Source organism: Lagopus muta, chromosome 4, assembly GCF_023343835.1.
Source record: "Lagopus muta isolate bLagMut1 chromosome 4, bLagMut1 primary, whole genome shotgun sequence".
Lineage (NCBI taxonomy): Eukaryota > Metazoa > Chordata > Aves > Galliformes > Phasianidae > Lagopus > Lagopus muta.
This window is the reverse complement of record NC_064436.1, coordinates 64,702,275-64,726,735: the sequence shown is the minus strand read 5'-3', so window position 1 is coordinate 64,726,735 and position 24,461 is coordinate 64,702,275. Positions and strand designations below refer to the sequence as shown.

At 42.8% G+C, this 24,461-nt stretch overlaps 2 protein-coding genes across 7 annotated transcripts in view; one reads left to right on the top strand and one right to left on the bottom strand.

Moving 5' to 3' along the window:
• Positions 1-12,737, bottom strand: part of CTBP1 (C-terminal binding protein 1) — a 219,911-nt gene extending 207,174 nt beyond the window's left edge. Inside the window, exon 1 of one of the 3 annotated variants that reach the window (XM_048942487.1) lies at positions 12,652-12,737. The gene's annotated coding sequence lies outside the window, so the exon portion shown is untranslated. Of the gene's footprint in view, positions 1-7,831; positions 8,065-12,651 lie in introns of those variants that run through there. The other 2 variants (XM_048942488.1, XM_048942486.1) reach the window with 2 other exon arrangements.
• Positions 12,738-13,256: 519 nt separating this feature from the next.
• Positions 13,257-24,461, top strand: part of MAEA (macrophage erythroblast attacher, E3 ubiquitin ligase) — a 47,049-nt gene continuing 35,844 nt past the window's right edge. The window contains exons 1-2 of one of the 4 annotated variants that reach the window (XM_048942495.1): positions 13,487-13,593; positions 20,289-20,383. Coding sequence is in view for 2 of the 4 variants with exons in the window: in XM_048942493.1 (XP_048798450.1) it covers positions 13,525-13,593 (69 nt within the window). In the remaining 2 variants the exon portion in view is untranslated. The other 3 variants (XM_048942494.1, XM_048942496.1, XM_048942493.1) reach the window with 3 other exon arrangements.

The window sequence follows — 24,461 nt, the reverse complement described above, 5'->3', positions numbered from 1 at the left end:
ATTTTGACAAGTAGCTGGGCATAACACTATTTCAATCAGAATTTTGCTGCAATCCTGTGCTGAAGAAATACATAAAATCCCTGTCATCAAAGTGCACCAAATCTGAACCACAATTTTACAATATTCTTCAAACAACTCTTATTACAACTATTTGATGTCTGTAACCCTTCTTGTTTACACTGTGCTTTTCACTGCATTGGACTAGATGAGCTCCAGAGGTCCCTTCCAACCCCTACAATTCTGTGATTCCAAAGCTCTAAACAGACACTAAAACTGCTAATAACAAAAAAAGCAAATTGAAGAGAAAAACAGGTTTACTACCTCATCAGATGCTATGCTAACTACCCAAGATGACAGGACAAATTAACATTTGCACTGCATGTTTTTAACCACTTGGCATTAAATAGCCTGCTTTGGGTGTTTTCCATCACATATTCAGTGGTTACTATTTGCAATGATAATGACTGTCATTTCTAAGTCAGCATTGGTAATGACCTATTAACAAAAGAGACTTTTCCACACTCACAACAAAATAGCTGTTGGCTCAAAAAAAATCTTGATGACAATTTTAGGTACACTTTGGCTTTGGGGATGTCAGTACATGCACAGCATCTTCCAGAATTTAAGAAATTTGGTTACTGCCATCTACAAGCAATTTCATGTCAGTTACCAATTTAGGAAAGAATTGTGAAGTTGCAGTGGGCATTTTCTTAGAAATGGATACTTGTACCACTAAAAAAGTGCTCTACAAATCCATTAGTGAAGATGACAAATGCTAAAACAATTTGATAATTTGAGTGTAAAGCTAAATGATGAATTGAAGACAACACTCTTCCTAGGATACAGAAGTATTCTAGACTGAATATTACAGTTAAGAATGCAGACAAAAACAACACCTTAATTTCTATAAAACAAGATTATCAACATATCAAGAAAGGAACAGTGCTCTAACTTCAAGGAAAAGTTGGAAGGAATTGGCACAAGATATGAAAGAAGCCACTGTTTCATGCCCAGATCATTTCTTCTCCAACTGATGTTTTATTATGAAGATCCTGAGATACTGTCAGAACCCACAGCACACAACAGTATGGAAGTGGTTGGCACACACAGAGAAGTGGCTTCCTGAAAACACTACGAGCCCAGCTGTTCACATGGTTTGTGCTCCTCACACTTCAACCTTCACTTTCAAGAGTCAGAATATTTCATTCACGCTTCTAAATCAGTAGAAAAGATTTTTAGATTGGACCTTCATCCAAACAATTTGGGGATCACCAACTAAAATACTCAAATAATCTTGTCCACCATTGCTATGAAGATGGAAAAATGCTTCCAAAATCACAACGCTGGAATAGAAAATACTTACATGTATTTTAATGAGACAGAAGCGAACAAACACACTGAGGAACTTCCAAGACCAGTCACAGTTTTCATCAGAAGGTGCTGCTGATGTTTTAGAAAGGTCAGCTTAACATTTTATCTCATACACCTCTCCATACAGAAAACTCTAGCCTACATCTTCAGCTTGCTAACAGACTCTGTGTTTACCTCAAGATGGATCTAGACAATCACAATCTATTATTTATCACCTCAAGATTAAACTGCTGTACCTTTCTTTATTTTATTCAGGCATTGCCCTTAGTGGAAATACATCCAAAGGGACAGAAAATCTTACTGACATTTCTGAGAAGTGTGTGACTAGCAAGCAAAGTTATCACTGTGAGCTTTAAATTACAATAACAATAATAATAATAATAATACTATGTTTAGAATATATTACTGTAAGACAAAACACTATAAAATCATGATAAAACTGAAAAGAAAAAAAAAAAGATGAACAAAGAGAGATGTAGTGAAAATCAAAGCTGAAAAAAAGCAAGCACTGCAAACTTTAAATGACATTCAAAACTGATTTAAATGTCTGCCATATCTCCTCATTTTGTGTCTATCAATTTTGCCATACAAAGCTAAGGAGAAACTTGAAACTACCCTTTCTTACACTACTGCTCACTTCCTGTCCCCTGCAGCATTATCCCCCTCCATGCCCAATGGGAGCAAGCAATCTTTTTCCCAGCAGTTCCACAGTCCCTATCTTTCATGGGTGAACGTAGCAGTAGAAAGCAGTGAGACCTACATTTAATTAAGTCTCTTCAAAATAAGTATCAATAAGGTCCAGAAACTTTGACCTACAATCAAAATATAAGAGAGTTTGTTTTGATACAGTGATGTCAGGATCAGTAAAGTTAGATTTCAAATTGCTCCTACAGGAATGACTGTCATCTTGTTTTTGACATCTTCACCAGCCTAACAATTTAGGGCTCCAAGTAATACAGTTTATCTTAAATAGATTAGAGGATTTCATCTGCTTAGCTTTCATACAGCAGTGACCCTACCACGATCTTGACTTTCCTCAGTCTGACTTCCCAGGGGGTAAGAATCTGCAGAGCCAATTTCCTGTCCCACAGTTACTGAGCAGAATGGGAAATGGCAGCTTTCTCAAGAGCATCCTTCCCAGATACTTTGACAAAGGGTCTTTTCTTTAAATTCTGTGCCAAGATTTTGGGTGAACAGATCAGCCAAAAGGCAAGAGCTCAAGTATAACAAATTAATCCAACTGCTTCTCTGTCAAAATTCCACTGGTCACCTTCTCTCAGCTCACACTGGAGGATATTATGGCTTTTGTTTTTCCTATCTATTCCTACCAGAGGGCCTGAAGAATGATATACTAACTGCATTAGATCAAATTCACATCACTTATGCTGAAAAGCCAGAATGGCTGTGACACTGATATCACTCCCTCACAGCAGCAATGGAGGGTGAAAGGAGAGTGGATGTTTAAAAAAAGGAAACAACAACAACAGCAAAGATAATATGCTTAAAAGTACTCAAGATTATCTATTAATTTATTACTGACTTCTACCTCTACTTTTCTGTCATACAGTAGCATAAACAACAAGAGATTGCATCCACGCTCCCATACGTTTGGCAGTTAAAGATGTAAGAAAATATCATGCTATGTTTTTCTTGGAGGAGTATCAGGCAGCAAAACAAGGAAAAGACGACAGATAGGACAGATTTAAGAAAAAGGGCCACACAAAAGCTTTAAAAATGTCATTATTTTCTTGCAAAACACAGGGAGGTTATTCCAACCTCTACAGGCGTTACCAGTTCACAACCTCACTGGATACCCTTCCTCACCCCAAGCATGGTTAGAAAGGGAGAGAAATGCATTAACAACAAAGCAATAGCTATAATGACTTCCACAGAAAACACACCTGATCTTTATTAAAGGAAAACCATCAACAGTTGTGGTTCTAAGATTTACCAAGCTAAGAAACATCAGAATCTTCCAGACAGGGCACACAGTTTCTCAAAGCCAGAAATCCCTTCTCCTTACCCACACTTCTTACAGAAAAAGATAAACAGAAGCTGATTGGATACCAAAACTTTTATTTATCCTATTATTTATGCTCTAAGACATATTCCAGGCACTGCGTGGAGAGAAAATATCATTGTATAAACACATTTCACAAACTAAGCCATATCGGCTTGTTCTTCAGATGAAGAAAAAACATTCCTGACAAACAGAAAACTGATAAAGACATTTTATTTTTAAAATTCTGAAGATTTTTTTTAGAATTAACTTACTCTTCAAACTACAAAATTGTATTTTCGAGTGTTGGGTCTTTTTCAACTACACCCAAGAACAGAATGCAGCGGGTGACCATTTTCAGTAACAAAATTTACTGTAGCAGGTAAAGATACTAACAGATAATTCAAGAGAGAAACACGTGAAGGAAACAGTGGAATTGTAAGACAATTTGTATTTCCAACCACAATTTGTTCAATTTAATATTTACCTGCTCCTCTTGAGCAAGGGCTTTATTGATAAATTTATCAGCCCTTGGCAAATCACCATACCATGAACTGTGATGAACAACCTGTACAGGCTGACAGTTCACACTAATTCTCTCTAAACTTTGCTTCACATTCTTTCAACACTAAGCTGTTCCATCCACCCTACACTGCAGTTGAAACCTATTTAGATAGCTTTATATGAAGTGAAAATGGAGTGAGAATCATGTCTCAAACACCTCTGGCCAGCTCAGCACTGAAGAATTTCCACACACATTTCCATTGCACGTACAAGCAGAACACGACAAATATTGTAAAACTGAATCCTCAAATCTTCACTCAACTTCTGAAGATCCAATGACTTAACTGAAACTTGTCATCTGTTTGAACACAAGCACAGCTGTTTGCAGTGAAATTCTCAATTTCTTGCCTTTGCAATCTTCAAATACAATTGAGAAGGCCAGAAGCTCCCTTTCTGCAGCTAACACAGGCTGCAGGGGATATAGTGTCCCTTTTCCCCCACATCCCAACATCCTAAGATGATGCTAAAACTACACTTCTGGCTGAATCTCAGCAGAACAGCTGGGCAAGTCAGTTAAGACCCATCTCTTGTTCTAAATGTTAAGAGACTCTGCCAATACTCAAGATTGACACTCTGCCAGGACTCAATATCAAGGTATGAACCAGCCACCTGATAACCAGCTACCTGGAGAGTTTCAGAAATAGCCGCATTCTGGAAATGCATCATCAGCACTGTCCCTGGGATTCTTCCTGGATACACTTCATTATTAAATAAATAGTGATCTATTTTAGTGATTAATGACTTTCATAGCAAATATTAAAGCATTATATGAGTAAACACCATCCACTGGTTGCGTGTCCCTCCAAAACAAAAATAATGCTTGTCTCAAAATTTCATCAAAAGATACTGAAGCACTTTAGAAAGAATTATCATCTTGAAGGATGAAGAAACAAAGGAGAATGGATTTGACTCAATCTAATAGCAAAGCAAAGACAATACTTCCACTGTCTTATCCATGAGGCTGTACAGTGTCCTGAACGTGACTTATCAGGCATATCTCTTACACACAGCATGGCCCTCATGAAGAAAAATGATAAAACAATTCAAAAATACATTGAACAATTAAATTAATTATCATGTATCAGCAGCTAAATCTGAGTTTTGTTCTAGTGTATGGAAGCTTTTTGTGTCAATATAAAATTTCATCAGAAATAATGATTATGAATGCAATAACAATGTACTTATCCAAGTCTAATGTCAACTCCAACAAAAGAAAAAAGCAAAGTATTGTCCCCTACTACAACAATAAGGAATCCTTTTCTTTCTCTGTCTCCCACTTAGGGCATAATATCATTTTGTGTGTTTTAATATTTTTCAAGGGACGACAATTTAAAAAGAAAAATTAATAAAATTTGTGGTCTCTACAGTGATAAAGATCCGTAATCAACCTGAATTACAGTGCAGTTGGGCCTATTACTTATCAGCTTGCCTGAAGTCCAAAAATGCACATTCCATTCACATGTTTAACACAGTGCAGCACTGTAGCAGTGAATGGGCTCTCCTGAACAGTATCTGATAACACACTGACAACAGCTGAGAAAGGAAAGCATGGGATTATGACCCACAAAGGCCTGAAAGAGGTTTCCTAGCAAGCCCACAAATATCTTCAGAGTTTTAATAACAAGTGTACGAACTACACTGAATTCCTAGATCTCTTGTGGACTTCCATAGGCTTTCTTTCCAGTCACTACATTAGCAGGGAGGGGAAGCTCAGAACTTTAATATTTATTTATTATTATTAATTTTTTTTAGTCAAAGATGCTTCTAACAAGAGGCGTAACATCTTGAAAGTTTTAACCTCTGTGAGCAGGAAGCTGAACACCTCTTAATCCCAACCTGTCTCTACACTGTAATAGCGCATGTGCTGTGAGAAATGGCCCTGCCCTACTGGAAACGAAGCCTGACCTCTCCTCTTTCTGTTTCCTATATATTCCCAATAGCCATTCATTTGTAACCCAAGAAATTCTCAGAACGCACCACTTACAGGCAGGCACGGCGATCCTACCCACAACCCCCTGAGCTGATCAGCATAATCTCAAATTCCTCCCTGAAAAGCCCGTGCTAATGCTGCACCCTCTCAACTCAAGGAAAACCAGAAACAAGGTCAGAGTCTCTCTGGCTGCAGTCCAAACTCCCCCAGTATTTACTGGCTAAAATACTCAACTCTGATTTAGTTTTCCCACTTCGTACGACCGCCATTTTTGAAGTTTCTCAGAGAAACCCTAAATACATATCACCTGAGGGATGAAAAATAGGAGTGCTGTGCAGTCCAAATAATCAATATTGCTTTATTCTGCAATAGCCTAAAAATGAGTTAATTCAGAATATCAGACTTCACCTGATTTTATGCTGTCACTTGGTAAAGATCTATGCTGGGTTTTGATTATTTGTTTTTCTTGGAGTAGGAGGATTGTTTTCATGTGGAGAGGATTGATTTCATTCCTGCGTGAGCTGCTGTTGATATTCCCAAGCAGAAAGATTCCTTTCTAGAATTATCATCAATATATATTACAGGAGTGTTTACTTCCATCCTGCCTCTGTTCTAAAAGCCTCCTCTGTGCTAATTCCCAGAGCAAGGCTACAGGTTTCCTGCTCAAAATTTCTCTGTAGATTCTCTAATCCTTTTCTCCTTAATCTCCATTATACAAAAAAGAAATCCACATATGCATGGTCTGTGAGAAGCTAAGTAACTTTACCTCTCACCATAGTTACCACATCTGATTTAACCACTGGCTCCGGACATTGAATCATTGTCCTTTAAGATTAAAGATTTTTATTTGTGTATGCTTTGATACACTCAACAAGCATAAAATCCTAAAAACAGATTGATTTTAATATCATTAGTAGATGATTACATTTCGATTTATGCGACCGCAAAAGAACATGCCATCCACCTCTGCTGCCTCTGTACTGTGTTGTTTTCCAGGATCTCAGAAGCTCCAACCTTTAAACGTGTTACTATGACTGTTATTAAAAAGATTTTCAGCCTAATTCAATTCTTGGAATGGTTCTGAAGCAATTTTACATTCAGGTTTTCATCCGTGTGCCCAACTATTCCATTACACTTTTTGTCTCTCATGGTAACCAATTTTATTTGACTTAACAGAAGCTGTTCAAATATTTAAAGGCACTCCGAGATGGCAGGAGTTTATCTAGGAGCATACATGGTGTGTCACAGATATTCCTTTCCTCGTTCTTACTCGCTGCCTTTTTTTTCCCCCTCCCTAGGAAACAAACGAGCTCTGGACTGGCCCCACCGCACCGGGAACGTGCTCACTTCATCTGTTTATGCGAATATTCAAGTTACAATGGGCACATTTGGAAATTACAAGCTCGGCAGTTAAAGCAGATGCTTCTTACGTTCCTTCATATGCACGGTATCCCTCTGCCAGGATCAGCGAGCACAAGAACTAAAGTATAAACATCTGCAACACCTCGCCGTTTTGTTAACATTCTTGCACACATTTCCTTGCTAACTCCAAAAAGGCACAAAGGTGTAAAAAATGGGGAAATCGGGAACATCTGGGCGATAGCGACGGCAAACGGAATGAAACATGAATAAACAAAAACATGGCGAAAGTGGCCTGGGGTTGTTACACTGTCAGATCATTTTTCCAAGCCCAACATCAAGGCTTTTGTTACAACCAAAGCGGTCATTTGCATGGAGAACCAACAGGGTTTCTTCTTCTTCAGCGTTTCCCGACCGTAACACACTCGCTCTCCCCGACACACACACACACATACACACACACAAGCAGGCAAAGCTTCTCTTTGGCAAACAGCCCCCGAAACGCACACATATTCGCAACTACGGAACCCGCGGATCGCGAGCAACGCTCCGCATACCGAACGCTTCGCTACCGAGGCGGAATTTCGGCAGAAAAACAACAGACAAACCTTTGGAGCGCTGCCCCAGCCGGAGTTGCTCTCCCTCTCCCTCTGCTCGGCTGTTACTGACAAGATCAGGCTGAGATGAACAAGTCCCCGCTCCTCCAGCCTCGCCGCTCTGCTCTTCCCACCCGCTCCGGGCTTTAAATAATGGCAAACTTTCACAAAGTTAAAAAATGCCCTGAATTAAAAGAACGCGAGGCACAATGACAGGAAAGCAGACAACGCAGCCTGGACAATCGCTGCAGCAGCACGAAGGGCACTGCTCCGTAGTTAGGGCTGTGTCAGCACTTTCTTCCTCAGCCCCCCCACTTCTCAGGGGCTGCGACTCAGAGCTGTAACGAAGTGCTGCCGGCTACAACGGGGGCTTCAAGGTGAGCCCCCTCCCTGTGCACGCGAACCCACCCACCCACATCACTCACAAAGTTACAGGAGCACAGCAGGCTGAGCACTTCCACCAGAGCAGCACATCCCAAATGTTGTTGTTGTTTTTTAATGCAAATAGGGCTGTTTTAAAAATGAAATTTCACAAGCGTTTTATCTACGTGGTGTACTTCAGCCCCCTCCATCTCTATATACACATATTTAAATCAAAGTAAATTCACAGATCCTTTAACACCCGAAATTTGGAAGCAGGGAATAATTCCTCCATCCCTGCTAATTGTCACGGCCTGCTCACACTGCTGGGCTGCCCACAGCCTCTGCTGAGGGCTTGGTTCCCATCCATCCAGGCAATGTTGGAGCCTCAGCTGCTTGCTGAGCACACCCGCATCTTCCTCTGATAAGCCAAGTGTCCTCACAGTCATGCTAAAATAAGAAAACAATGTGTTTGATCTGCACATCAGTTGTTTATTTTAAGGTAAAATTGTGCATTTAATGTAAAAATGTAAAACAGATGAAAACAGTTGGGCAAGAAACCCAAGTGTGCTTTTTGCCCATTTATCCTCACAGAACTCAGCAGATCAACACTTGTTCATAGAAAGAAGGCTCCCTGCTCTCTGAGTTTCTGATTCTGCAGCTCTGTTTCATATCTATTACATGAAATGAAACTGTACCCATCCATGTGGAGGAACCCCTTACAAATGCTCTGTTGCTGTGAATAACTCAACACAGCAACAATTTTCCCAATAAGTAGCTCTCAAAATACTCCAAGAACTTATTTCCCAAATCCTCATAGATCTCCTAAAAATCGTAACAACTCCTGAATATCTGAAGGTACCTGAAAATAGCATCGGTCACCTCACATTTCTGTCCTACTAACACAAATGAGCTGCTGGGCATATTTTGAAGGCAAACTACTTCCATTAACACCTTGTTATGTATGCAGTAGATGGTAAAAAAAAAAAAAATACATAACATTGAACTTCCATTCTTCAGAGAGATTAATGTGAAAGGTGAGGTCCTAATTATCTCATACACATCTTAACTCACCAGAAGAACAAAGCAGAGGCTTCCACTTCCACATTATAACATGGACAGCACCATAACTACCTGTCTACACAGAGGAAAGACAGCTCTTCCTTGTCTATGTGGCAACACCCCGTCCTACCTAATCCTTACACCCAATCCCTACAGCAGCTTTGTGTGCTAAAGAGAGAAAAGACAGAAATGCACATTCCCTTCTGCCACCTTGCTATGGAGGCTATCAATGCAAAGTGGAAAACAACTGGAAATGCCTCTAAGACATCTTCAAACAAGGATGGAGGATTCTGTATGCTCTGCTTAATTGTAATTAACAGCTAATATACTGGTAAGATGCTAAACAAGAACAAGCATTAACAGATTATTCAACTGGACAATACCAAGAAATACAAAATGGAAACTGATTTTTATTCCATTTACACCACTAGGGGACAGAGAAAAATAAACAAGATGCAGTATGTAAACCTTCTTAATGGTTCCAAATTTGTGTTTCTTATTTATGAACAGAGTAGTAGGATTTACAAGACCTGTAAAAGCAAAGCCATACTGGCAATTAAAATGAACTTAATTTAATTAAATCTGGGCTTGATAACTTTGTATGGTAGGTTAAGCAGAAGACATTTATTAACCTAATATTAACGAACAAAGTACAACCTCTGTATATGAATAACCATATCCACGAATAGAAACAACCATAAATATTTTGTTAAATTCAGCAGGAAGCTACAGATTTTAACAAGCTCAAAAGATCATTAGCTTAGTTCTCATCTCCACATTTACCAGGCCAGCATTTGTACTATAAATCAACAACTAGAACCTAAAGTTGAAAACATGCCAGAAATATGAATAGGTTGTATCAATATTTGTACATGGAGCCTAGAACATAAATTAGTTGACACTCAACAATTAAAGCTTCCTCTCCGAAGTTGCAATATTTAAAGGTTAAAGATTAGACATGCTCCCTCTTGTGTTAAACTAAGAATACACGGAATACATGCTGTTTTCTCTGACATGATGGTTACTTGGCCATCTGTTCCACAAAGCAAGCCCTTTAACTTTGGCTACTAATGCCTGACAAACCATCACCAGTAATTCTCAAACTTAAAGACAGGTCCAGCCTGAGCACACAGCCTTTATCCATAGAACATTTGTGTTACGTTACATCAACTACTGTATTAACAAAAAGGACCACTGAGGACATCACGTATGAAAAGTCTGTGTGAATCAGATTTTTGGACAAATATATACACAGCTGGGCTAATTACACAGGAAGACTCCCTTCTTCAGTGCCTGCACATATCACACAGGGATCTGAAGAGTTAAAAGTGCACCCAGTTCTGTTGAAAAGCTGTTGAGTAACATCAGTGATATAGAATATTAAACAGCAGATCTCCTTGTAAATATTAGCTTACAGAATATTTAAAGCAGACTGGAACAACAGGAAGAATGCCATACCATTACGTTCCTAAATTCAGCAACAACTGAGCTAAGTTTTCAGTTTGACAAGCTCACATAAACCATTCCCTGCACAGAGCCTTGCTGGAGTCAGAGCCATCCTTACACCAACCCTCCTGCCGAATCCGGCCCCAAGATCATGCCTGGACATGAGCATTAATCCCAGGTGTAACGACTACAAATGGATTTACTAATAAACCTTTTAAACAAAGCCTTTGCATCTGGCATGTGCTTGGCATGTTATGTTATGTTCAGGCATACATTTGCTGATAATGGTCAGCATCAGGGGAGCTGAGAGTGAACATGAGCAAATAGTTTGCAGTCAAAACCTGAAGAGAATCTAACACACAGCAACACAACTTCACATGTCTCCTTTTAATTACCACCAGTCTATGGGTGAGAAAAATACAACTGGGCCCACGTCCACTGGAAACGAAGAACACTACCAAACATTCTAAACAACAAACATTTGTGAAAAGCAGCTCTCTCTTTCAAATCAAGAAACTTGCTTTCACAGAGTCACAGATTGGCCAGGGTTGGAAGGGACCTCAAAGATCATGAATCTCCAACCCCCTGCCACATGCAGGGCCACCAACCTCCACATGTAATGCTAGATCAGGCTGCCCAGGGCCCCCATCCAACCTGGCCTTGAACACCTCCAGGGATGGGGCATCCACAGCACCTCTGGGCAGCCTGTTCCAACACCTCACCACTCTCTCTGTAAAGAACTTTTGTAGAGAAACATAGGTCACATCAAAAGTAATGTTTCCTACTTATTCCAACAGAAACTACAACAGATACAAAGAGAACAAAGCACTATTTGATAGCACAAAATTTCAGCTATGAAACACTGTTTTTCAGTGCAGTCACCACCATTAGCTATGCATTTTTGCCAGGTATGAACAAGAGACTGTGCACCATGCTCAAAAACCTGAACTAGCAGAGGTGAACCACCGTTGCCAGAGCTCAAATGCAGCACAAAGAGGCGGTGAGTGCCCACGTCCACTGTTTGGTCTCTATAAACGTTCAGCGAGCATCAGTGAATGTCAATGGGTACCATTATTTTCTACACAGAGGAATGCAACGACACACCTTTGGCTCATGAACATTTCCATGTCAGACGCCATTTTGTCAGGGTGCCCCTCTGCTGCCATCTGTCACACGGTAACGAACTGTAACGGGATATCGGTGGGAAGGTTCAACCCGTGCTGACATTCCACCAACATCCGCCCCGATGTCGTGGGCCGGAGTGGTAAAACAGGAGGCATTACTTTCAGAGCAGCCCGTTCTCCCGCACGCTGGCAATCCCACAACTACACAGCTTAGGGAAACGAGGGAAAACACGACAACATCGTCCCACACGGGCGGCCACCGGCTTTACACCGGCCGCACAGCCCAGGGTCGCCCCGCGTCCGCGCCCGGACTGCGGGCCGTGCCGGGGTCACGGGAGAGGAGGAGCAGCGCCGTGCGGAGCCGCAGCCGATCCCGCGTACCACCGAGTAGAGGACCGCTATTGTAGCGGCACCTTCACCCCGCACGGCGCCGTCCCAGCGCGCTCCGTGCGCTCGCGGAACCGCCGCTCCTCATCGGGACCGCTCCCTGGACTCGTGGAAGCGGAACGGCCCCGTGCGGTGCGCTGAGAGGAACCCATTGAGAAAGAGCCTCCGAAACACGAACCCGGTGCGAAGTCCCGGGTTGAGGAGGCGGCACCCTCAGGCTTCAACGGCCGCAGCGGAGCCGACGGCCGGAGCCGCCCTCTCCCAGCCCTGCCCCGGGGAAAGGCGACGAGCGAGGCAGCCGCTCCCGCCCCTCACCGGTAGAACTCGGCGCCGGGTCGGGGCCTCCCCGTAGCCGTGAGGGAGACGCTCCGGGCCGCCCCCCTTCAGCGAGAGGTTGGGAAGGGTGAGCCCGATCCGGGCCGGGCTAAGGGAACTGAGGAAAGGGGGACTCACGCTATCTCCGCTATTTAAACCTCTTCCCGCCGCCTCCGCCTCACTGCCTCTCACTCGCTCTCTCCACCCCGCGGAACTTACTAAGGGCGGCCCCCTCCCTTCCCTCCCGGCCAATATGCATAGAGCCACACTACGGGCATGCCGCCCCGCCCTTTATCTCTGGCCGCGCCTCCCATTCGCTCAGCCGCCTGTCTGTCAGCTGAGCGATAGGACACTGTTGGGCCGGGCTCCTGCCTGTCAACACCCGCCCCTGCTGGGCTCCGCCCCTCGTCCCTCCCCTCCCTTTCCCGGACACCTCGAGAGAGCGTTAAAACGGCCGTTTCAAGTCACCGGCAAAATTTACTTTTAGGTCCCGCCTACTCATGTCTGTGACAGATTCTGATTGGGTAATGTGAACGCCTCTTCTACACTGACTGGGCGGTTCGATGTCCATCAACTCTAAACATCCCGCCTATCCCTGTGCCGTAATCCTTAACTCAGACGTTTGATTTGTCCGTGTTTCTAGGCGACCCCGCCCATTCCCACAGCGCCATCCAATCAAGCGCGGCTTCTCAAGCTCTAAGGCGGTATGAAAGCTCATAAACGGAGCGTGTGAAAGGACCGCCTTCATTGGTTGGTGCCTCTCGCCCCGCTATTGCTCTTCCGCCACCACCGTTCCGCAGAGCGAACCACGGCGCGGCGGCGGGGGGGAGGGAGGAGGAGGAGCAGCGTAGGCGGGCAAGAGTGAGCGGTGTTGGTTCGCGCCGTCTCCATGAGTGATGGGGCGGAGGAAGGCCTTTATTGCCCGGCATGCTGCGCGCGCTGTAGGTAGCTGCCTCCGCTCCGCGCTGGGGAGGGCGGGGGAGGAGGAGGGAGGCTGGTGCCCGATCCAAGATGGCGGTGCAGGAATCAGCTGCTCAGCTCTCAATGACTTTGAAGGTGCAGGAATACCCCACTCTCAAGGTGGGTGCCCGGCAAACAGGAGAAAGGCAGAGCCGCCCGCGTCCAGCTTGGGGAGCGCTGAGGGGAGCGGAGGGCTCTGCCTTAGTGGGGCTTCCCCGGCTCCCTTTCGCCTCTCGGAGTACCGCGGCGTCCGCGTCGTGTGTGTGGGGCTCCCCGCGGCCGCCCCCCCGCCTGTCGTCCGGCTGGAGCCACCGCGGCTTCTCCCCTCCTCCCCTTCTCGCTGTGGAGCGAGGGACGTGCCTGGAATACGGCGCTGAGGGGAAGGGGCAGGCCCCGAGCGCTGCGGGGTGGGGAGGAGGCAGGGCTGGGTGGGGGGGGGGGGCAGGTTGGGCTGAGGACCGTGGGTGCTGTGTGGTAGTGCGAGGGGTGCTGAGGGGAGGGAGGGGGGGGGAAAGAACGGCCTTCCCTGCCTCCCCGAGGATGGAAAACGCGCGAAAAAAGGAGTGAATGTAGTGGAGGGGGGTGAAAAAAAGGCCTGTAGGGGTATATGTGCGATGTAATTACAGTCAGGCAAAGCTGTGCTGAGAGCATGGAGTGTTCCTGAAGGCGCTGTGCGGGTCTGAAGGACGGTGGCTTCTGGCCATCGGTGTGGTGAAGGGACTGAAGGACTTAAGGCTGAGCCTTGAGGTCATTGCTTCAGCAATGGTTGAGCTGGAAGGGTGATGATGCTTGTAGGAATCAGTGGAAACCTTTGTTTGGACACTGGTGGTGTGTGCAGGAGGTGTACCACATTAATAGGTATGGCTGAGGGAGGCAGTTGAAAGGAGCTGTGGTGCAGAACAGTGATTTGGGCATCTCCCAGGACAGTGCATCAGAAGCTTTTTGTGTATAGGAGGTGGTTTGCAGCTAAACTTTGTGATACTGAGATCATACTGCTCTTTCACACAGTCAGTACTGTGTGCCTTGAGCAGTGTTTGTTTTGCAGGCTTTTTGGCTGTGTTCTTCCTGTGCATGTCCTCATTCCCCACCCTCCCAGCTTTTAATTTAGTTCCAAGAAGTGGAAGAATGAAATCTTGATTCCCTTTTCTTTTTACATGGAGAGGCATCTTTCCATCACTGTTTCCCTGATACTATCAATCTTGATTTCTAAAATGCATCTCGAGAGCACTCTAGCACTTTCCATGGCCACAGCAATGTGAAGGCCCTTAAAGTTAAGAAGATCGTTTTACAGCTACATTTCAGACTTATTCCAGTTGTTATCGCAGCTCTGCTTGTTACATTCCTGAAAAATTACTGGCAGTGAGGATCAGGGAGTTCTTGTTTTCTTGGTTGTGACTTAAGACGAATTGTCAAGGTGCCAGCCATTTAAAAGCTGGAGAATGTGTTGGACTAATTCTTACATTCCCCCAAGCCTGTTTTTTTCTTGACAAATCTGAACAAAAATATACATTGAAGGATGGAATGTTGTATGTAACGTTGGGGAGCTAAACAGTAAGAGAGTGAGATGCCCTTTTAATTTCCTAGGGAGGTTGGTGTTTATTGATCCTTCCCAGCACCCATTCAACTGCTGAGTTGTTTCTCTAATCCTTGGTAGCTTTTTTTTTTTTTCTTTTTGCTTAAAAAACCTGCCTTAGTAATGTCTGCTCAAAGCTTTTCTTATGACCTCTTAAATGCTGTTAACCATGAGTCATGTATCAAAACAATTTAGTGGTGAAGGTGAAAAAGCGACAGGCAGAGACGATCACAGAAGGCTCAAGTCTGCTGAAATATGTTGACAGCAAATTCCACTTTGTTTACTAAGAGGCAGGCAGGTGCCTAAAAGTTTCCACTGGACTGAGCCCCTGTGGGGATTTGATTTCCAGTTTTGTGAAATGATGCACAGTCATTTGTGCTTTTAATTACGATCACCAATGCAGTGGCTTGAGATATTTCTCCTGGAGTTTTAGATACTGGTGATTTTTCCCTGATGTGAGGAAAATATAAAAGATTACAGACTTATATGTATGTCCTTCATGTTTTCTCCCACTAGCTTCTTCATGCCGACATCACTAGACAGTGGTTGTGTAATAGCTCTGCATTTGCTGTATGTTCTACACAGTGCCTTTCATGTGGAAGAATGCTTAAAACTGCAGAGGGACATCCCTTTGCCACTGCTGGATTGTGGCAGCTGCAGAAGTGGAAATGCTTCAGCTGTTCTTCAGCAGTTCAGCTGAGGAGGAGTAAACTGACTTCTTCAGATGAACCTAGAGAAGTTATTTAAGCATATAAAATAATGCTTGAGTATTTCCTCAGCGTGCCTCCTCCTTGTCAAGGACAAGAAGGCTGCCAGCTATTCTTCATTCGAAGTGCTGTGGAATCTTTAAGGGGGGGGGGAGGGAGAAAGCCTGCTGATCAAGAGTTTTGCAGGCTTCAGCTGGAGGATAGAACATGAAGGCTGGCAACTTAAAAATGAATGAATGCGAGCATTGTTATTGTGGTTCTTTGCTGAAACACTAATAAACAAGTGATGACAAGAAGCTCGATAGTTCATCTGTATCCTTAGCAGTGAGAGTAATCACTAAACTGAACTAGCAAGCAAAATGGAATAGGACCCCAAAACTGTAAGGTCTTCCATCTTAAGGGGATGGTCATGTCATGATATTCTTGTTCACTGGCAACAGTTTAGGGTTAGCTGTGGTTTTTTAAAGCTATCTGCTTTAAAAAAAAACAGCTGGTCAAAATGAGAGTTGTGGAAGCACAGAATTCTTGAGCATCATTTCGATGCTGCTGATTGGCTTCTTTTGTTGGCAGCTGTGTTGGGGGAATACTGGCAGCAGACTTAATAAGATGTTAATTTCTCAAGGAAATACCATGTCTACCTGATCTTTAAATAGGGGAACAGATAACAGAACATATGTTGTTTCTGTCCTGACTTCACAGCATCGCTCCAACTGGCTGAGCTCAAAGTGGAGGCAGCTAGAGCAGGTTGCTCAGGGCATGTTCTGCCTGGTCTTGAAAATCTCAAAGATGGAACCTTCAGCCTCCTTGGGCAAATCTGTTCTAATGCTTGACCTCTGTTATGAATTTAAAACAAACAAAAAATTGCTTACATGGAGTTGTTCTGTCTTCCATTTTGTGCCTATTGTCTTTATCTCTCATCTTACTGATGAGATGTAGTCTGTCTCCATCTTCTTTCCTGTCCCCATCAGGTGTAGTGCACGTGGATTTGGTTTAGCAGGAGCCTTTTCTTCTCAAGGCTAAGCAGTCCTTGTTCTCTCAGCCTCTCTTCATATGTGAGATGCTCCAACCTGTTGGTAATCTGTGGCCTTTTTCTGTGCATACTGCTGTGTCCCTCCTATAGAGGAGGCCCAGAACTGATTACAGCATTCCAGATGAGCATAATTCATGTGGAAGGGAAGGCTCACCTTCCTTGCCCTGCTGGCCGTGCTGCTCTTGACACAACTCAGGGGGCTGTTGGCCTTCTTTGCTCTAAAGGCCTCTTACTGTTGCACAGTCAGCTTGTCCACTCTGACTTCCACGTTCTACTCTGCAAAGTTGCTTTCCAACCTGTTTGTCTCCAGTAGGTACTGCTGCATTTGGTGGTTTGTTCCCAAATGCAGGGTTTGACATTTCCCTCTGAACTCTGTGAGGTTCTATTTGCCCTTTTCTCCAGCCTTTGGGGTCCCTCTGAGCAGCAGCATGACCATCTGGCATATGAGCAGCTTCAAGTTTTATATCACCTGCAGACTGTGAAGGTGCATGCTGAACCACCATGTGGAATCTTGAATGAAAATGGCAGATTACTTTGGTCGACTTTTTTTTCCTGCTAAGGCAGAAAAGTTTATTTCCACCTTTATACGCTTGATTGGAGTTTATTTTTTTAATCATAGCTTTGTAATTTGACAGAAGTATTCAGTGGTGCATGTCTGGCTTTGAATGTACAACAGCAGAAGTTGCTCAGTGAGAGAGGTACAGACAACACGAGGACAGAGGTAATACAGCTGGAGTACCTAGTGCCCTTTCAGTGTATCTGCACAGCAAATTCATGGCAGTTGTTGATCAGTAAGTGGCTGAAATGCTCCTCAGGTGGAAGGCTGAAGCTGGCTATAGTAGTCAATGAGCTCTGTGCTAATGTGGTGTGAGTGCTTGTATCTCACACTAAATCTGTCTTCAAAGTGGCTGCTGTGACTCACTCAGCACGCATTAAATATCCATACCAAGCATTAGTATGTTGCTGAACCATGCACTTCCTGTTTCAACACCTCATGCTTGCATGCCAGCAAACAGGCGTGACGCCTTGTGCTGCTGCTCTGCTGCACTTGGCGCAGTGTGTTTCTGCTCAATGAGAAATCTGGTATTGGGACTGCAGGGGGAGTTTAACCTTGGAAAGCAGCGAGGGTAGGAGTTGGCTCCTGTGGGATTTGGTCTCTTTTCCACCCCTGTCCACTCCCTGTAAAATACAATTCGCAAGTGATCAGTGCAGGAGGAAAACACAGTTAAGGCAGCAAGGAGCCGTGAGCTAGATATGTCGTTGGTTTTGGTTGGAAACTGTCATGGTAAGAAGAAACTTTCTGTGGGAGGAATGAATCCTTACTGGATGCTGGGGACTACCCAGTGTCAATTCTCTTTTCCTCTTCCATCTTTCATTTCAGTAGTTCCTGTATTAAGCAGCATGACGGTGCACCTTAGAGCCCGTAAGCTTAGGGAAGCAGGTGGGTGTTTTTAAAAGGGCTCACTGGCAAAATCCATCAATCCTTGTAAGCTTCAGAAGCTGCCTTCATTATGTGTTTTGTCTCCCATAATGAACAGCCCGAGATGCGCCCTACAGAAGTATTTGCTCATACAGAATGTGAAATATGCTGTATCAGTGGCTACTTAATCCAATCTGACGTATGTTATTGCCTATTTCAGTAAACCAAGGTTTTGTTGTCAGGATATCTTTATCATGGTACCCAATAATAGAACTGTTTCACATCCCACACTTGGTTCACTTCAGCTTTGATTTTGAGCACTCTGGGTGTTGCTTTGTATAAGCTGCAGTGAGCACTGAAGTAACACAGGTAATCTTACTGAGTAGACCTTTGGTTGTTCGTGTTTCCTGATAGAGGTCTGCTGAGCCAATAATCCTTAATTATACGTTAGGTGCAATGCTGTCTCTTCAGCTGGAGTTGGTTATTTTGGGAGCAGTCAGGCCAAAGAGAGGATCCCCAGCCTAAAGGCTCATGGCTGTGCAAATGTGGAGGAGGACAGTGGCAACTGCTTTTATTTAAACAGGTGATGCTGGATTAAAATGAACAAATGTTTGGAGAATAAAGGAGGATTTAACCAGAGAAAGGAACTTGCTTACGGTGTGGATCTGCTGTATGATCTTATCCAGTTGGCTGCTGCTTTAGGCAGGGAGGAATGCTTCATTTCCCCTCCTAAAAGGAGGAGAGCAAAGAGCGTTCCTATGAGGTGTGGTTTAAGGTAGCGGCTGTAAACCAGTGTTGTGGGAAGTCTGTGCCCGTAGTGTGGCTTGAGGCAGGACTCTGCACGTGGCTGTCAACCTTGCATTGCGATGCAGGTCGGTTCTGGCTGACCATACAGCAGCTTCGTAAAGCATTTGCTTGAACTTATTGGAGATCTTATACAAAAGCTGCTTACATATATTAATGAACAATTACTGATATACACTACTAGCAGTTTGTACAAGTGGATAATGTTTGGGATAATTGCTGCTTCTTAATAAATGTGTAGCAGAGGAACAGTCTAAGATCTTTCACTGTTAACTCTTTAGTGTTTTGAAGTAGCAGCTTCAAATATTGTGGTGATGTTTTCTTTGGCACTTTTAACTAAGAACTATTTGGTTTTATACTGCAAAAAAAAATTTTTTTTAAATATTTCTAAAAAAAAGTCCAAATGATCTACAGCTGCATTTAAGGCTTGTGAAATTATTTTTTCTCTTTTGATCCGTATCTTTAAGAATTCATATTCACACTTGTACCTAATTCAGCCTAAGTCTAGCCATTATTCCAAGCTTCTCATTTTGGATATATGTTACTTCTCCTTTCTTTTAATTTTCTTTTAATTTTCTAATTTTGCCTAGGAACAGAAAGAAATATCACTACAAGGGATAATAAAGGGATTGATAAGAGCTATGAATCAGAACAATTCATTCTGTGAATAAGTGATGATATAATTTACATTTTGGATGAGTTGAGTTAGAAATAATGATGCCAATTCAGCTCTAGAATTATCTAAGAGCTGGAGGAAGAAATAAAAAGAAAAAAAACGTTAAGAGTTTCAGTGATTCTGCATAGAAATGTTTATGTGCTGTTGGCTCAACTGGGAACTTGCTACAGTTTAGTGTTCTCTGCTTCATGTTTGAAATGGCACCACACGTAATAATTTTTGATGGTAAGCAAGGTGAAGGAATTCGGTATCAAGGAAGCATCTTAAAGCTCAAAAGTATTTCCTCACTCTGTTTACCTCCTTCTGATGTTGCTTATTTTCAAACTTTAGGAGATGATGATTCTTTTCTCTTCCATGTTCCTGTTCCTCCTCTTTCCCCTTGCATAAAGTAAGACTAAGTTGGCTTTGCTTCTGTGTTTGTTTGCTTTTGTTTGAGATCATTTAATCAGCCTTGCTTTCTTTTCCCTACTTATCTATGGCTTGACTTAATTTCATACACAAGCACAGTACACTGCATTTGAAAAAGCTTATTTATACCACAGAAAATCTTCTGTCGGGTTGACTTAAAGATGTGTAAATTGATACAACCCTCTGGTGCTTTGCAGGTGTTATAAGCTAACACAGTTGAGAGGAAGCACATCACTTTTCTGACCCTTGAAAGGAGAGCATAGCTCTGTAATGGTTTCCCCCATCTAATCTGGTAGGACTCTTTTATTTTTCTTGAATCTTCCTTTTCTTTGTCATTCCCACCAGTTACCCAACTTGATGTACCTGAAAAGAGTTTTAAAAATCCGTTGCAAATTCCTTCCTGCCCAAGGCTGGGTTCGCTGGAAGAGATACGCTGTGTAGGTCTTTCTGTACTTACACAATTCACTCTTTGTGGCCAGAAGTTTTACTTGCTTTCAGCTGGGAGGCATTAATGTTAAAGGAGGATGATTCATACAGACATCACTAAAGTTGGGATTTATAGCTAAAGTTCTCTGCATGAGTTAGTACTGCTATCAAGCTGGACCTGATTATCTTTCCATCAAATAGAGAAATGGATTATTCTTCTACAAAAATTTTAAACCTATGTAAAAGATGTTGTCTGTGCTTAGTTTTTTTGTGGAAAAACAAGTTTGTTTTTAGAAAATAAACCTTAGAGAATCCCTGTTAGCTGAAGGCTAGAGATTGATTGGTGGCTTTCACTCCTTCATTTGGAAGTGCTTCCACGTAATTCTTCCTTCCATTGTGATGACATTTTTGAAGTATCATTCTTGCTGTATAATTTCCAGTAGTTGAATGATAGCTGTAATTTAAGTAGTTTTTATATGCAATCACTGTGGAATAGGAATGATCTTTTTAATGTTCTGGTCAGGCAGATTGGTTGGTTTTAATTTCTGCTATTATGTGGAACTCTTCAGGCTTGAATCAGTTCAAGTGAAGAAGGAATTCAGTCTGTAGGATGTCAGCAGAACAGTTTGAGAACTGGAGTTCAAAGGCTCAGGACTTGAGGGGGGATAAAGGCTCGTTTTTACTCTGACTTAGATTTTTTTCATACAATCCTGTATCCATGGCTTTCTGGAAACTCTCTACTAAATGCATTTGACACACTTCTTCCTGAAGTACTGAGGTGTTTTGTTTTCTTTTTTTTGGGACAGCTGTGACAAGGTAGAAGGATGTGTTTCAATGATTCTGCTTCCTTAAGGAAATTTTTGTGAGTTGTAAGTGTAATTGATTTCCCCTTCCATCCAGCAGCTTATTGATGAGCAGAAACTATTCTTCCTAATAAAGCAGCTCCTAAGACCTAATGGTCCTAAGGTCCTAATAAAGTAGCTCCCTATTAGTTAATAGGGCCAAAAAATGAGAGTCAGCCCATGCAAAAATTCTGGATTTCTGTGATCTTTTAAAAATAAAGGTAGAAGTTGGGGGTGGATGACACTTTGCTAATTAGTATTCTAGAATGCTTTTAGTAGGTATCGCTTACCAGGAACTCTTGAAAGAAAGAAGCTTTTGACTGGATTGGTAATTGGGCAGAAGAGAGGAAATAAGCATCAAGGTTTAGTAGCCAGCCTTGCACAGAATAAAGTTAATATTAGTGTTCTGCTCTAGTCTCTGCTAGAACTGCTGATATTTGCCTTGAACAGCTTGGAACAGAACAAGTACTGAGTTGATTCCATTTCCCTGATGATACAGAGGTAATTATAGCATTATAGATGCAAACTAAGTGTGAGGCATTGGACAAGAGATGGTAGAGGTATTAAAATAAGTGAAATTGAGTGTAGGTAAGTGTTTGTTACAGTTGTTTGAGATTGTGCGAGGAAAAATGATTTTATATGTAAAATAAAAGATTCTGAAGTCTTCATTATTGCTTAGTGAGATTTAAGGGTTATAGCGAATGTTCTGTGAACAGTCCACAAGATCAAGTTAAGTGTTTAGAAAGGGAGAAAAATTAAGAGATTGATTTTTTTGTAGTGTTAAAAATGCATGGTATCATTCTTAGAATGACTTTCTTCCTTGGCTCATCTTGAAGAAAGATGCAGTGAAGCTGGAAAATGTCCACAGAAGGGTAAGGATGAGTAGAGATGTGGACGGCTGTCTTCAAAGAATGGAGAGCATCTTAATTCTCAAGAGACAGCATGAGGGTCATGGGGATGGTGAACGTGCTTTTCTGTTCCAAACAAACTGAATGGTTTCAAATGAGGCTGGTAAATGATAAATGAAAACCAACAAGTGTTTCTTCACACAGTGCATGAAACAGTGAAATGCCTCACTGTAGGATGTTGCACTGCTGAAATTCTGCAGGTCAAGAACAACCAGAAGAGCTCATGGATGATAACCTGTGGTGTTTGTACTATGAAACTCCCACCTCTTGTTCAGATAGTCTTAAGAGACCATTTGGGATTAGTAAATTCTTGCCTTTTCAAGTGCTGATGCTGTCAGATGAAGGACAGTTATAGAGGGACTTCTGGTCTCACCTGCTGTGGCCACTCATATCTTCATATGACACTTGTCAACTATGCCTCCTTCCTCTTTACTGTAAGTCTGGGAAGCTCTTATCTATGTCACTCATGTTTAGGTAGCAGAAGACTGCTATCAGGCTGTGCCCCTCCCTGCTTCCTGTAGCCTTCTCTTCTACAGGTGAAACAGGTCTGCCTCTCTTAGTCTCTTGATTTCATGTCCTCCTGCTGTATTCATCTATATGGAATGGTGAAGGGCCCTGAAAAACAGCCTTAATATTCTGAATGAGTATGCTGCAGTTCTGAGCATAGAGAATAATCATTCCTCTCAAACCTCTGTCCTCAGTGTTGCTAATGCAGCCCAGTATGTGGTAAACTTTCTGTGCCTCAGGAGTCTGTTGCTTATTCCAGTCCTGCCTGTCATCCAGCAGGACCTCTGCATCATTTTCTTCGGAGGTAGTGCCAGCCAGTTACTCTGCAGCCTCTGCTAATCTATGGAACTGTTCTGTGCAAGGTGCAGAGCTCTGGTTTTTGACTTATTGAATTTCATGAAGCTTTTAGTGCATTTCTCCAGCTTGTCAGACTTTTTCTTATATCAGCTCTACCATCCAGCATTACTGAGCACTTTGGCTGTTTGTTGTCCTCCATGAGCCTGTGGATTCTGTCCTATTATGCAGATCAGTGATGAAGACGTTTATATGGGAGCTGATAGCAGTCCTTGGGAGTCAGATACTGTAAATCATCAGGTGGATTTTCAATCACTGATCATTGTTGTTTGAGCCTGGCTGTCCAGTCAGTCTCAGACCCAGGTTATATTCCACTCATTCAGCCTGCATCTCTCTAGTCTGGCTGCAAAGAAACTAAAAGACCACGTTTTCCACGTTCTCTCTTTTGGAAGAGATGCAATAAATGTGCCCTTCTGTAGTCACTGAGGACTTTCTTTGTTTTCCATGATGTTTCAGAGAGGTGGTAACAGCTTTGCAGTGTCATTTTCTCCTTTCCTTAAGCCTACTTAGTGTTCTATGCATCCAGCCCCCCTGCCCTGACCAGTTGCTTGGTACAGGAGTTGAAAGGTTTGGGAGAAAACCTGGCAAGTGGAGACAGTGGCAGCATTTACTGCTGAGGCTTTACTGTCCTTTGTTGCTAAGGCACACTTTCAGCTCGATGCTTTTCTTCATGTTCATTATTCTGCTGATCTGTCTGTAAAGCCTTTGTCACTTAAACTGCTTATTAGTGGAACTGCAGCTGAATAAAATGGATGTCTGTTTACCATGATGATAGGGAGCGCTGCATTTCTGGTTGTGACTCAACCTGCTTTTTGTTGTGGCTGGGTTAGTGTAACACCTTTGCAAAAATCATTTTGCTGTAGTTATTTTATTTTAATTTCATACATAAAAGGTTCTGTATTTGGGAGAAAGTATGTTTGGAAACCCCAGTGCCTAATGAAAGAGGAGTGACTGAGGAGTGGCTGACTGTCGTGGAAGCTGTGGGTTTGCTGAACAGCCAAAGCATTACAAGGTTCTCAAGATGTCATTAAGCTGCTTAGTGGAATTCCAGGTGCTAAAAGTGGCAAAGTCCAGGCTGCTTCTCTGACTCCCACTGATGTTAAATACTTCTGAGGCAGTGGAGATCTTGAAGCTTTGATCGCTATAATCATGGAACTTCTGTGAGGGTGAAAATGATATGCGTTCCACTCCAGTCCTGTAATGCTGAAGACTGAAGATGGTATCTCCTTATGGCATGTGTTGTTTTTTTGTAAGTCAGTTTTCACTGAAGCTATGGAGAAGTTTGGCTTGAGGTAAATCTTTGTGGGCAGTCTGTTTCTATATTTCTGATTTA